The sequence below is a fragment of the Cricetulus griseus genome, chromosome 3 (assembly GCF_003668045.3).
Source record: "Cricetulus griseus strain 17A/GY chromosome 3, alternate assembly CriGri-PICRH-1.0, whole genome shotgun sequence".
Lineage (NCBI taxonomy): Eukaryota > Metazoa > Chordata > Mammalia > Rodentia > Cricetidae > Cricetulus > Cricetulus griseus.
In genome coordinates, this window is record NC_048596.1 from 196,027,540 (window position 1) to 196,042,544 (window position 15,005).

A 15,005-nucleotide genomic window follows, 5' to 3' on the forward strand; every position below is an offset into this window, starting at 1 on the left:
TTTTTGTTTTTTGGGCGGGGGGGTGGGGGGGGTTCTCTGTGTAGCTTTGGAACCTATCCTGGCAGTTGCTCTGTAGACCAGGCTGTTCTCAAACTCACAGAGATCTGCCTGCCTCTACCTCCTGAGTGCTGGGGTTAAAGGTGTGCACCACCAATGCCCGCCTCAATTACATTCTTATAGGTAAAAATGCAGCGAAGGGGAGCTATCCCCAGACTGGGGAAGGACAGCCTGTTTAGTAGTTGGCAGGCACTAGACCAAAGTTGGCTGTTACAGCCCCTAAAGGATTCATAGTGAGGTAGGAGATAGTGACCCTTGCCAGCATAAGAGTCAGGAGACTGCCCCTCCACCCACCCCCACCCCACACAGCCACCATGCTTGAAGCTGCTGGACAGCCTCTCTGCCTGTTAGGCAGTGGAGTACCTCCTGAGTGCTCTAGGAAATTCTTTGTTAACTTTGTGCTTTTTTGTGTTAGACTGAAGTAGTTTTTGATAGGGATGGAGATCCCAGTGCCCCTCCCTCACCCCTGTGGCTGGTGAGCTGTAACTGTACTCTTTTTGGCCCCACCCTTTTTTCCCTGACAGTAGCTCTGCCTCCATTCCAGCAATGGATGCTTCACAAGGCAAAGCAACTTTTCCTCACATACCCCAAAGCAATCACTCTAGAAAGCCAAGCACCTCAGAAGAGAGGCCGGAGAGCTTTCCACTGAGAGAAGAGCAGCCTCCACAAGCACTGGGGCCGAGTGCACCAAGCAGGTCCAGAGAAGGTTGGCAGCCTGACGGGGACCCTGGGCTCTCAGGCTCCTCAGCTTTTGCTATGGCTCATAGCAGCTGTGTTAATGAGCAGAAAGCACAGGAGTCTGTTTTTTTGTTGCTTGTGTGTGACCTGGTGACCTGGCCACTCTCTGTGGTCACTTCCCACCGGAACAGCAGTTATAGAACCAGACAGACTTCTCACCTTTAGCCTACATTCCACGCTCTTGTGTCTAGCATCACATGTCACAGCTGTCAGCAGCCCAAAATAGAAGAGGCTTCCAGAGGAGAGGTGTGATCAATGGAGCCAGGGTTCCTGGCCTTTTCCTGCTGTGAGTGTCAAAATGTAGCACGTCATGCCTGCACAGCCAGCCTGTTCTAGCCCTACCTATGGTTGGGGGCACAGAAACAAAGCCACAAGCCCCAGAGACTGGGAGTAGGATGTGCTTTCATTTTTCCTAGGAATGGTTAGTGATTCTTAGCTTATGCTTTAAAAATGGAGAGGATCTCGGGACCATGAAGAACCATCATAGTCAGGTGCAGAGTATGCAAGCCTTGCTTATTTGTTTGCTTGTTTGTTTGTTTTGGAGACAGGGTCTTACTATGTAGACCAGGCTGGCCTCAGAATCGTAGAGATCAGCCTGCCTTTACCTCCTGAATGCTGGTGTGTACCACCACTATACCTTTTTTTTAATCATTGAATATGTGTTGTGAGTACAAATGCACGTGCCATCAGAGGACAGCTGTGGGACAGCCCTTGTCTTCCAGCTTGTTTGAGATGGGTCTCTTGTTCACTGCTGTGAATGCTACAGGCCTGCAGCTTCCAGCTGTTCTCTTGACTCTTGCTGCCATCTCTCCCTGGTAGTGTTGTGCTTGCAGGCATATGGGCCATGTGTCAGGCATCATCCTTGTACTTGGGAGTGGGAGGCGCTTTGCCCATTGAGTCATCTTCAACAAGAATGTGAGTTTTCATAAAAAGCTGCCCTGTGTTGCCAGCCTGCAGCTCCCCAGGCACTATTCTCAGCACTTCTTTCTTCTTGGGTATTAGTGTGGGGTTGGATGCTTTGACTAAGGTGGACTTTGTCCTGCCAAGCCTTCAGCCGAGTAAAGAAAATGAGACTGAGAACATAAGGCAAAGAACTTGCATAGCTTCTACCCAGCCACTTTTCCAGTCTTGCATCCTTTCCAGAACAGCTCCATTGAGTGCTCGTGTACCCTGCAAATAGTCACCTCCAGCTCTTTCACACTCTCCCATAAGCCTGAGAGCTGTGTGCAGCCCTGCCATTCAAAACACCTTTCTCACATTAAACAAGGTTTGTCAGTCCTGGGTTTGTACTCCCCACCCTATAAAGCCACACAGGACAAAACTATGCCTCTTCTGCGTCCTGGTACTTAACTACATGAAGGGCGAAGTCATATTTATGTGAAGACTTTTCTTTAGAACCACCACCTACCTCTTACCTGCAGTTTATGCCCAGATTACCCAAGTTGGAGACCTTTCATCTTTTACTAAGAATTAAGATGCATTGTAAAGTTTCTATAACTGTAATAAAACTAACCTTCATAAATACAGGTCACACATGTATTGAAGCTTGCAGGGTATGTGGAAGGTCACCTCGGTGCACCTAGATGCACTGGGGTGTTTACCATTCCATCTGTGAGTAATAGACCCAGAGTCACAGAGGTCTGTGTAGCAGAGAAGTTGGTCTCTTGGGTCAAAGTCTGGAGTAAAACAGCCCCAGGCTGAACCTGCTCTTTGGTGTCCTGGATTGGGGGCATACTGTTCTGCCCTAAAAAAAAAAAATCACAGTCACCTCCTGGTCCAGTGTGGCTGCTCCAAAATTATCTATCCTAGCAACTACCAGTTCACAGTGGGAAAGACAAAAGAAAAAGGTCAGCAAAAGTCATGTCCCTGATGTCATTAAGGCTATTACAGGACTGAAAGCTATTACAGGACTCCTCTGTTTACAGCTCATTAGCCAGAAGTCAGACCCATGGTCACTGCCACGTGCAAGAAACTTGATTCTACAGCCATGAGTCCAGCTGGAGCATGGGTATGGACTTAAAGACATCAGGATATGGAAGTGTATGTCTTTGGGTGGACAGATACCTGGATGGATACTTGCAGAATCTTTGAGGCTGCCTTCCTCTCTCTTGCCCAGGAAATGAATGGAGTACTAAAAAGCATGCTGTCCGAGTGGTTCTCCTCTGGCTTCCTGAGTCTGGAGCGGGTCACCTGGCACTCACCCTGTGAGGTGCTTCAGAAGATCAGTGAGTGAGTATGGCAACCATGGCCTGCATGGATTTTATTTCATCTGAGACATTAACACATTGTATGTGTGGATGCTGGGAGGGTGGAGATTGGGGTGTACCCTAGAAAGACCCTGACTAGTCTTTTAGTCACCCAAGGTTATTTAAAGCAAATGGCCCCATCACCAAAACTGTAGGGACTAGTTGGAATAAGTGTTGGTGTGAGAGGTCAGAGCAGTGCTGTTCCATCCAGTTGTTAAAATACCATGTTGGTATAATCACACACCATGCTCAGGACACAATGCAGCACGTGGCCTGCTGTCCTGCCCACACTCCGCACTGGCCATATAACCGAGGGCTGGAAAGCATCCTGGGATGTAAACCTTAGCAGTGTCTACGATTCTTCCCCACACTGGAAGCAAGAACGTGTGGGATAAGGCCAGAGATAAGTATAACCACCAGTGTTTGCAGCATGGACATCTGCTTCCAAACCACAGGGACACAAAGCAAAAATAAGAAATAGTGTTCAGTAGCAAGAAATTCCAGTAGGTTTGCACGAAACTGCTGCATAAGTGCACCTGAGAGCCCCACAGAGTTCCCTGAAAACAGGTGTTGTACGAGGCAGTAACTGTCATCCCAGTACTTGGAAGGCTGGGGCAGGAGGATCATCAAAAGCTCCTTCAAGATCAGCCTAGGTTATAGTATCAGACTAGCCAGGACTATAAAGCCAGACCGTGTCTCAGAACAGATAAACTAGTGTTGAGTTATCAGTGTTGAGATGCAGAGCAGAAATGGCTAACGGGAATGGAACTCGGCACTTGGCAGTTTGTAATTCTCTCATCTGTCTAATCTCTGTATTACTTGGTCAGGAGTGAGGCCGTGCATCCTGTGAAAAACTGGATGGACATGAAGCGGCGTGTGGGGCCATACCGGAGATGTTACTTCTTCTCCCATTGCTCCACCCCTGGGGAACCCCTGGTGGTTCTGCATGTGGCTCTGACCAGTGACATTTCCAATAACATCCAGGTACTTACAAGTGATCCTTTCAAGACAGAATGGGCCTATCATTGTGTCGAAAGAGTGTGTGTGTGTGTGTGTGTGTGTGTGTGTGTGTGTGTGTGTGTGTGTGTGTGTGTGTGTCACGTGCTACCTATGTATAAAACAATGAATGTAGAAGTCTTCTACTACATCAGTCCCAGTGATTAAATTTAGATCATAAGCTTGGCAGCAAATGCCTTTACCACTGATCCTTCTCGTCTGACCCCAGTGGTTTTTTGTTTTGTTTTCCAATAGGTCTCACTATGTAGCCCTGGCTGGCCTGGAACTTACTATGTAGATCAGGCTAGCTTCAAACTCATAGAGTTCTGCCTACTTCTGCCTCCCCATTCCTATGTGACCATGCCCAGCTTCCAAGTTGTTGTTTTTCTTTCTTTCTTTTTTTTTTTTTTCAAAACAGGATTTCTCTGTGGCTTTGGAGCCTATCCTGGAACTAGCTCTTGTAGACCAGGCTGGTCTCAACTCACAGAGATCCACCTGCCTCTGCCTCCCAAGTCCTGGGATTAAAGGCATGAGCCACCACCTCCCAGCCGTGGACACAAGTTCTTGATAGCAGAGACAAAGTTCCCACACCTTCGAGCTGGCATGGGGACCAGTGTTGCTGGTGGCTTCTCTGGGAGCAGCGTGGCATGTGTGTTAAAGTTCAGAATGTATGCGTTTCTTATCTGAAAACTTGGCTCTTAAGGGTTTGTCTAGCCCTGAAAGCCCAGATGCTCCTATGTGCAGCTCATGTGTATAAGGCAGCAGCCACATGTATGTGGCCTTCAGAGAGTGGCTTCAGGAACCTTTGACCTGTGCACTGTGTGTATTGAAATGTTGCGGTGGATTCATGTTTTGCATTGAAGGCCAACCTTGACTTCTGAGGATTGGACTCCAAGCTCCAGAAGGATCTGTGTGACATGGCTTCATTTGTGATCTTCATAACACCTGTTGAATGTGTGCATGTCAGTCCACAGAATACCTTACTATCATATGTCTCATCTAGACAATGTTGAGGTTGAAAGGGCCTTGGCCTCTTGCCCATGAACACAGCCCACATCAGGTACTCTATGGGCTCTGGGATGAGCAGTCCTGTTCCAAGAATCACATGCTGCTAGGCACTCAAATGATGCAAACAACTGTTTATTCATCCAAGACAAGCTGTGCCTGCTTCAGCACCAAGAGTATCACCTGCTAGTCTAGTGCCATGAACTGATCTGCAGAGTATCAGCTTAAAAACACTATAGTGAGCTGAGCATGGTGGTATAAACCTTTAATCCCAGCACTTGGGAAGCAGAGGCAGGCATATCTCTGTGAGTTTGAGGCCAGCCTGGTCTACATAGTGAGTTCCAGGACAGTGAGAGCTACACAGAATAAAAAGTGAGAGCCAATAAAATCTGGTGTCAGCACTGCCAGAGAAACTAGTAAACAAGGAGGACCCTAAAAGAGACAAACTTTGTCTCCTGGAGAAGGGGAAAGGGTCATGATCCCCTGAGCAAATTGAGAGCATGGGAAGAGGGGAGAGGGAGCTATGAGAATGAGAAGGGAAGAGGAGGAAGGATGCTGAGGTCATAGGGAGCAGAAAGGTTGAGTCAGGTGTAGATTAGAAGAAAGGATATGCCATAGGTAGGGTTTTAGTTGGAGGGATGGTAGGGGAGGAAGGGAGGGAGAAGGGAACTGGGATTGTCATGTAATTCAATCTTGTTTGTAATTCAAATAAAAAATTTTAAAAAGAAAAAAAAGGTCTAACAGATAAGGACATCTGGAGCCATTTATAGAGAAAGGAAAAACAATATCTGATGTAAAGGGATCGTGTACTATCCCATTATTTACTGAAAGCTAGTCTATTTTCAGTTAGTACCAGCTGTTTTATAAATGTCTGATTTCAAACTGGTTTATGGATTTTATCAGTCTTTCTATGGAAAAATTGATTTCATGCCTATTCAAAATAAAATACCTATGACTAGGTTGGTCTGGAAAAAAAAAGTCTGGTGTCAGCTAAGAGACTTCACAGCAGAAGTCATTTCTTAGCTTGCTTTGTGGAGGTGTCTGAATAAATTTTTAGGAAAAATAAGGATGCTGGTATGAGGCTAAAGAAGTGCATAGAAAATCTTTTAAAGGGTACATTTTGAGAAGGAAACCTTATCCTGGACTGCCTATGGCCTTCTGAGCAACAGAAGTACAAACTGAGCCAGAGAAACAGAGATTGCACTGGGCAGAGAAAAATTGCAGAAATCCCCATGTGTAGCCCATTGCCGAATAGGCCCAGTGTGTGAAGCCATCTTATTCCAGAGGGGCCTGGAAAGACCAGAGGTGCCACTCTTCACCTGGGTTGGCATGGGGTCTTCCAATGGTGGGCAGGTGCTGTGAAATTGTCTCCTCCAGAGTTTTCAAAACATGGCCTTAACCTGAGCCACCAGCACTTGGGAGTGGGGATGAGGTCCAAAGTCTCCTGCAGCACTTCTGATTCCATGAGACTTGTCTTGTGAACAGTGGCAGGGTGACTCTCGGTGTGAGTAGTGTGCAAGGAGCCCTTCTGAGGTGTGCTGCTGGTGTTTTCCAGAGCATCGTGAAGGAGTGCCCTCCATCTGAAACAGAGGAGAGAAACAGGATCTCTGCTGCTATCTTCTACTCCATCAGCCTGACCCAGCAGGGCCTGCAGGGGGTGGAGCTCGGGACCTTCCTCATAAAGCGAGTGGTCAAGGAGCTTCAGGTAAGCATGGTGAAGCAGCGCTGCAGCTCTGTGAGTCTCTGTCATCATGGCAGGTGAGCCCTGCCACCTCTCCGGGGACACAGGATCCAGATTGGAGGTGTCGGGAGGAAGGGAAGGAGGCAGAACAGCATCAGGTGCCACTGGGCCAAGCCAGGAGCCGAAAGAGCAGGTGTCTGCAGCATCGCACAGCATCTCACTGGCTGCACAGAGCAGGTGTCTGCAGCATCGCACAGCATCTCACTGGCTGCACAGCACACAGTGCCACCAGGACATGAGCTGTCTGGAGAGACCTTACCCACTCTTCCCTGCACTCCGGGTGGCACACACCTGAGCACACATGTCAGCATGGCCACCTGTCAATCTCACTGCTCCAGTCCTGTAATACAGTTGACAGCCCTCCCCACTATGCCATGTCAGACACTCCCTGTAGCCTTCAGGGCCTTGTGAGGGAAATTCCCAGGTTAGGCCAGGCAGCATGAAGGTAAATGCATTAGCCTGTGGGAGTCTGATTCCCTTTTCTTTGCTGCCTGGGAGGGACACATTACCCGTCCTGAGACAAAAATGCTGCAGTTTACCCTAGGCCCAGCTTTTCAAGTGACCAAGGGAGGAGACTAACTCTGGGCTGCTAACAGCAGCTCTGCCCCAGCTGCCTCCTGCTCCCTACCTTTTCTGCTCAGGCACAGTACTCGGTAGCAGCCTCACAGTGGTGACCTCACAGCAGCTGAGTGCAGTCAGAGTGCTTCCATATGTCGTGCTGGCTTACACTAGGGATTGGGTTTGCTCATGTAAGGCAAGCAACCTGTCATTGAGCTACAACCACAGCCTCCTTTCCCCCATCCCCCCATTTTAACATCTTGTTTTGAGACAGAGTATCTCAAAGGTTTTCAGGCTGGACTTGAACTCACAACCCTCCTGTCTCAGTTCCCAAGTAGCTAGGATGACAGGGTTGTGCCAACATGCCTGACAGGAATCAAATTTAGAGAATTTAGTGTCTAGGACTCTGCTTTACCATCATTCTACCTCCATCCCCCAGAGATAGCGAAAGCACATCTCCTCTTGATGTTCTCCACTAATGGTGTTCATGAGTGCTGCAGGGAGAGGGGACACAAGAGGACAAGGAAAACAGGGAGAGAGTAGGATCCAGGATTGGGTGATCCACACAAGACCATTTCATTGACAGAGCTAGGAGCTTGACCCAGGAGCCACCTGTGACCACTTGTGATACTCATTTGTGAGCCAGAAAGTCCTTCTGAGTGTCTTCTCCTGAATGCTGGCAGAAGCCTGGTACCCTTCTTCGCCAAAGGGCTCATTAGAGTTACAGAAGAAACATGCTTGAGATCCCCAGTGCTAGTGAAGTGAGTGTAGGAACCCACTGACTGATCTTTCATTACTGGTCTGTTGATTCTAAATGATAGGTAGGACATATGCACTCACACGCAGGATATAAAATAGCCTCAACAGTGGAAGAGCTGTAGAGAAAGATCAAAAGCACTGTAACATGCTGGACTCGAGAGAGCTGTGTTCCCATAGCAGAGGAGTTTTCCCACAGTGGGCTTACTGTGTTTATAGCCCAGGAGTGCTCATGTCTGAAAACCATCTGTAAGATCTCTGTGTAATTTGTGTGGTGGTGATTAAGCTATGCCCTGTGCTAATACATCTTTGCCTGGCCCTGCTGTCCCCTCTGCCACCACTGAGGAAGAGCTGGACAGTCATACATACAACACAGCATCTGTATGTCAAGTAAGCATTAGAAGGACTGACTCTGGGACATTCCTAGGAGAGGTGTGGTGCAGAGAAGGTAAAGATCACATCCCATCATAAGGGCCAGCTCTCTGGTTATACGTAAGCTGCCCACTCCTGACCTCTGTTTCACCACTGTGACAATGGTTAGCTAGAGATATCATGGTTATAGGCTAATCTTGGGAACACAAGATGCCTCCAGGCCTTGGCACTCGCAAAGAAAATACAGTGATGCCATTAGCAGGCCCTGCTACCTGCAGCAGCATACGTAGGCTGTGTGTTGGGGGTGTTCCCATGTGTGTACTGCCCTGCTGACCATGTGCTCTCTGCTTTCCCTCTACCCACCTGCTGTGCAGAAGGAGTTTCCTCACTTGGAGGCCTTCTCAAGTCTGTCACCTATACCTGGATTCACCAAGTGGCTTCTGGGTCTCCTGAATGTGCAGGGAAAGGAGCATGGGAGGAACGAGATATTCACAGACTCAGAATGCAAAGAAATCTCTGAGGTCACAGGCGACCCAGTTCACGAGAGCATCAAGGGCTTCCTGAGCAGTGGTGAGTGGGTGAAGTCAGAGAAGCTGGTGCAGGCACTTCAGGGGCCACTAATGAGGCTGTGTGCCTGGTACCTGTATGGTGAGAAGCACCGAGGCTATGCCCTCAATCCAGTGGCCAACTTCCATCTGCAGAATGGAGCTGTGATGTGGCGTATCAACTGGATGGCTGACAGCAGCCTAAAAGGCCTCACTAGCTCCTGTGGCCTCATGGTCAACTACCGCTACTACCTGGAGGATACAAGCCTCAACAGCATCAACTACCTGGGCTCCAAGAACATCAAAGCCTCTGAGCAGGTCCTCAGCCTGGTGGCCCAGTTCCAGAAGAACAGCAAGCTCTAGGGAAACCTTCCTACAGCCTGGTCCCCTGCTCAGAAAGGAGGCTGTCTTCTGATGGGCCAGGTTTACTCACCACAGGAGCCTTGTCAGGGAAGCCACAGCTGTGCTGTGTCTCTTGACCTCAGCAGGCACTCCGGAGGCCCCACCTCGGTTGTCACTGTGCTGGTTGACTTACTGCTTGCTGGAGGTGGTGGTGTGGGGACACACACCCTGGGGAGAGCACTGTGCTCCTCCAGAAGCCCGCACTGCTGCTGCACCACAGCCTGTGCCTACAGGAAGCTCTGCAGCATGACCCACAGGCGACCCAGGGCAGACCCCTTGGAGCTTGTAGAGCTGACAGTCCATGTCTTCTGTCCTCTCTGTGCAGTGAGAGGGCCAAGCAAGGTCTATGCTGTGGCTGCTACTGCAGCTTAGAGCTCAGATTGGAGCTATGACATGCACAAGGCAAGGCCGGCACCGCAAGGATGCTGCTGCTTGAGGCCAGGGTTGGCTTATAGGGTTTACATGAGATTCCAGTTCATAATGAACTGAACAATAAAGAACAAGTTTGTTCTATAAACATTAAACATGATTGTTCACTGTACACCTTTCTTCAAGTATACTTGACTGTGTGTTTTTCTTCAAGATTAGAGTCCTGGCAAGGCTTAGAATCAGCTCTGAAACGTTCATAGCATCATGTTCCCTAACCAGCCCATTGGAAATAGTGTAGATGAGGACAGAGGTGCAAGATGAAGAGGAGCAGAGGAGAGGTCTGTGTGTGTGTGGCTGGCTGTGTCTCAGCATGTCTCCGTGTCTGTGAGAAGGGCCGTGACACACTTGGGTCTGTATGTGTTGGTGTGTGTGTGTGTGTGTGTGTGTGTGTGTGTGTGTGTGTGTGTCTTGTGATTGGGGGAGGGGAGGTTCTGTGATTGTATCTGGTGCATCTGCATTCATACATGTGCATCTGTTGGCATGTCAAATCATACATTCATACATGTGCATCTGTTGGCATGTCAAATCATACATTCATACATGTGCATCTGTTGGTATGTCAAATCATACATTCGTACATAATGCATCTGTTGGCATGTCAAATCATACATTCGTACATGTGCATCTGTTGGCATGTCAAATCATACATTCATACATGTGCATCTGTTGGCATGCCACAATCATACATTTGTACATGTGCATCTGTTGGCATGTCACAATCAGCTGGCACAGTGCTGCCACTCTCAGTTGGATATGCGTGGCCCCTTGCCTCCCCTTACTGCATCTTCTATACCTTCCCAGATTGACCTCCCTAGATTGACTGGATTCCGTGGCCTCAAGCTCAACATTGGCCTAGGTGGAAATGTCCACAGAAAACGGCTCTCATTGCAAAGCCTGAGAATTAAAGACCATTTGTATTTGAGCCAAATGCAAATGATCATGGCCCAAGGAACATGGCTTCAGGTTGTCCCCAAAAGGTAGTCCCATCATGAAAGTGTTTCTGTGTGATTTTATTAATTATAGAGCATTTGCCAAACATGTTGGTGGGACCATTTAGGTGGGTTCCAGCAACACAGGAAACCTGATAAAGGTTGTTGAGGTGCTGATGCCATTCTTGCCTTTTTGGTTGATGGGAGCTAGTGGTGTGTTATGAAGGACAATTCATGGGCAACAAGTCTAACAGCCTGAGTCCAGGACACCCACCCAGTAAAAAGAGAATCATCTCCCCACAAGTTGTCCCCTGACTTCCACGTATGTGCCCTGGCACATGCACAAAAGAAATAACATGAAAATGTAATGATATTTTTTAATACATTTTAAAAGTTTTGACAGTCACAAGGTTACTAGGTCAAACGTACGAGTTATATTGAACATGCTAAGGTCAGACTTTCAAAATGCAAGGATAGTTTGACTCTGATCTGCAACATTCCAACTTTCAGTGGGTCCCACTTGCAGAGGGCTCCTGGGAGCAGCTGGGATCAAGGGTTAGTGTCATCTTCACCCAACTAGAGGCAGGGGTAGCTAAGATAGGGAAACCTCCAAGGCATAATCCATCCCCTGACTGCACTCAGTACCCTGCTCTGCAGTGCACCCTCATACTGCCTGCCTCTCTGCATCAGTTTGCAGACCACCCTTCAAAGTGTGGCCGGAGAGCCCCTCCCTCCCCTGGTCTTCACCTGCCACCAGCACTCCAGTAATCACTTCCCTTTGCTGTGTGTTCTTGGCGCTGGGCCTTCTGACCTGTTGGGATCCCACCATGGCCCGATCCCCACTGCCTGCAGGGCCCTCCAGCAGGTCTGGAACCCCATCCTCACTAAGACCTGTCATAGCTTCTGTAGCTTCTGTCAATACAAAGGGGAAATTAAAAGGAAATTTCTCAGTAATCCCACTTCCCTTCTCAGGAGCTGGGTTGCTTCCCACATCCCCTGGACATTTTATGGTGGAAAATGTGGCTTCAGGCACTACTGCTTCCATCCTGAGTTGTCCTGGTAGTGTCCCCCAGGGCTTTGAGGGATCTAAATGAAATGAGGCTGGTGGGAATGTGGGGACTGGAATTAACACAGCACATGTGGTATGGTAGATAGCTCTGGCCCCTCCCGGGCTGACTAGTCATTAGGCGCTATCAGATTGCCTAATGCCTAATTGCCCCACATTGCCATCAGATAGCACTGCTGCAGTTCCAAAGGGTGCAGAAGAGTGGGGTTTGGGCCAGCTGCTCCCTTGCATGCAAAGGCAATCTACCCAGAGCCACATCAAGCCCACACAGACCTTGAACCTAAGGGTTCCCAGAACACTGAGCTAATGACGGGCAGGGAGCTGGGGAGGGAGGCACAGAGCTGAGGAGGGGTGTGTAGAGTTGGATGGGGTGCAGAGCTGAGGGGGAACCACAGAACTGGGGGGAGCAAAAATTTGGGGTGCATGGAGCTGGGGGTGCACAGTGGTAGGGGAGCAGAGCTAGGGACATGGAGCTGCCACTTTCCCTCATCCCAAAGCTCCCTGGCTCTTGTTCTAGCCCCAGTCTGCTTTGTCGACAGAGGCTGTCTACACATGTTCCCGAGTCTCTGTCCTCTCCCTTCCATGAGTCTCATTCAGGCTAACTAAACAGCAGTTTTGGGCCTGAGCACAGATCACAGCTCCAAATCCCATTCCACTAGTGGCCAGACTTCAGGCATCAGCCCTTGGTGACCATTGTTAGAATTTTCCATATCGCCACTGTGCCTTATGATTCAGTATTTCATGTCCTTGAATATAATCCAAGACTGAAAAATAGGTGATTAAAAACAGTAGTATTAATAAATTTTTGTTAGAGTGGCTTTTCTCTCAGAAGGGGTGGGGGCTGGAGAATTTGTAACTAAAGTGCCTGCCATGTGGGCATGAGGGACTGAATTGGGATCCATCCCCAGGACCTACATAAAAATGGGGTATGAAGACACACACTGTAATCCTAACCCTGGGGAAGCAGAGACCCCAGGATGCCCTGGAGCTTACCAGTCAGCTGTCTAGCTGGTCATAAACTCTGACTTCAGAGTGCCCTCAAAAGGTAAAATGGAAGACAGTAATGGAAGATACTCGACTGACATCAGTCAGCCTCTGGCCTCCACATGCTCCATATGATGCGTCACTTCACACACAAAATGGGGGTGGAAGTGACAATGTCAGAAAACAAGGAACATCACCAAGGCCAGTCAAGCCTGAGATGCATGAAACGAAGGCCAACTCAAAAGTCCTACGTTGTGCTGCCACCAGCAGAGGCAGACCCTGCTTCAGAGTGGAAGGGACAGAGTGAATTCTAGGCAGACTCGAGAGGAAATACACCTGTGGCCAACACCACCCTTGGCAGAAGCCCAGAGATACAGAACCGAGCAGAGCACCCCACCTGTGGGACTTGAGGATGACGTGTGTCCACACTTTATCTCATCCAGATCTCGCTGGCCTCCAGGGAGTCTTGGACAAAGCCATATCCACTATCTGTGAATCTTGCAACCCGTGGACAAACGTCACTGCCTTACCCAGGTTTTCAGTCTTTCAAAGCAGACTAGAATGTGTTTTATTAGAACTCTACCATAGATCCTGTTGCGTTATTTTCCCCAGAGAGTCCATTTTTTTTTTTTTAAGTTTTTAATTAAGCAGGAGCAAGAATTTTAGAACATTTCAGCCGGGTGGTGGTGGTGGTGCACACCTTTAACCCCAGCACTCAGGAGGCAGAGGCAGGCAGATCTCTGTGAGTTCAAAGCCAGCCTGGTCTACAGAGCAATGTGCAGGACAGGCAGGACTGTTATACAGAGAAACCATCTCAAAATAAAAAAATAAAAAAAATTAGAACATTTTATATCATCCATCTGCTTTCTTTTTATTACATTTATTTTTTTCTGTTATTTATGCATGTATGTGGGTGCTCAAATGCTAACAATTTGTGGGAGTCAGTTATCTCCTACTGTAGGTCCCAGGTATTGAACTCAGGCAGTGAATCTTGGCATCAGGGCCTTTACAGGTGAGCTGCCTTATGAGCCTGGTATGTTTTCCTGCTGCCTGTCTTTTTGTGCACATTTTCTGGCACATTCTACCTTAGACATGACCTCACCTACAGGAGAAATTTGTAGGAAGAAACATTAGTTAAGTATTTACATATTTACTTTAATGTCAGTTAGCCAATGATTGATAGACTTCTATCAGCTTATGGTCAGTGTTCTTGAAATGTTTTTTGTTTGTTTGTTTTGTTTTTAATTTGGCTTTTTGGAACCTACAATACCTTTTGTAATAGAAACTATTTGTACTATTGTACAAATAAAGGCTGGATTCCTGTGCTAGCCTGGAAGCCCTCAAAAATAAAAATAAAAAATAGCTGTTACAACTGGTCCTTCAATAGCATATAGGAGAGTAGTTCATTTAGTCCATATATGATAGATTTTTCTTTATACAGACAGGAGCAGAGGTCACCCAGTGTCGTGACCCGGCTTGTCTCAGCTTTAACCCATGACAGCCATGAGGTTTGGCCTGAGTGGGGGTGTGGAGACCTGGAAGCTCCCAGCAAACCAATGGCGATAAAGATCAAACATAGGCATCTTATCATCTTTAGAGAGCTCTCAGTTCCATGTTGTAGAACTAGAGTTATTTCTTTATTAGCCATCTTTTTTGGTGTTTCTTAACCATTCTGCCAATACCATGAGGGAACCATCGCTTTTTTCTCCTCTCTCCTCTCGTCATTTGCCCCTCCTAACTCCTAACCTTCTGTCCTCATAAGTTACTCACACAACTCTGATCTCCCTGCCCAGGTGCAGGCCTATTTAGATGCTTAGGTGCATAGATATGCAAATTAGGAGGCATATTACCCTGAGGCCATGACATTAATAATACAATAGTGGGCCGGAGCTTTCCGGTGCTCCTTGTTTAGTGAGACCAAAGGCTGGATCTCAAAATATTTCATCGTAGCAGAAATACTTTGGTCCCCCACAACCCAGTTTAATATTCTTTCCCTTTATGGCCAGATAAAAGGATGGGTATCCAGGAATACTTGTTGGCATGAGGATGGATAGTGAGTGGAAGAACTAGTTGTATGTCATAGTGTACTAATACAGGGAATGAGTACACACAGGCACCTAACACTGTATTCCACGTGGGCCCTTAGATATCAGGACTCAGAACTGTATCACAGCAAGCTGT

General features: G+C 47.9%; 1 protein-coding gene across 1 annotated transcript in view; it reads left to right on the top strand.

Moving 5' to 3' along the window:
- Mlycd (malonyl-CoA decarboxylase) overlaps nucleotides 1-9,957 on the top strand; it is a 15,008-nt gene extending 5,051 nt beyond the window's left edge. Inside the window, exons 2-5 of the mRNA XM_027410771.1 lie at nucleotides 2,912-3,024; nucleotides 3,869-4,025; nucleotides 6,598-6,747; nucleotides 8,844-9,957. Of these exons, the coding sequence (XP_027266572.1) occupies nucleotides 2,912-3,024; nucleotides 3,869-4,025; nucleotides 6,598-6,747; nucleotides 8,844-9,377 (954 nt within the window). The 3' untranslated portion in view covers nucleotides 9,378-9,957. The remainder of the gene's footprint in view (nucleotides 1-2,911; nucleotides 3,025-3,868; nucleotides 4,026-6,597; nucleotides 6,748-8,843) is intronic.
- Nucleotides 9,958-15,005: the final 5,048 nt, after the last annotated feature.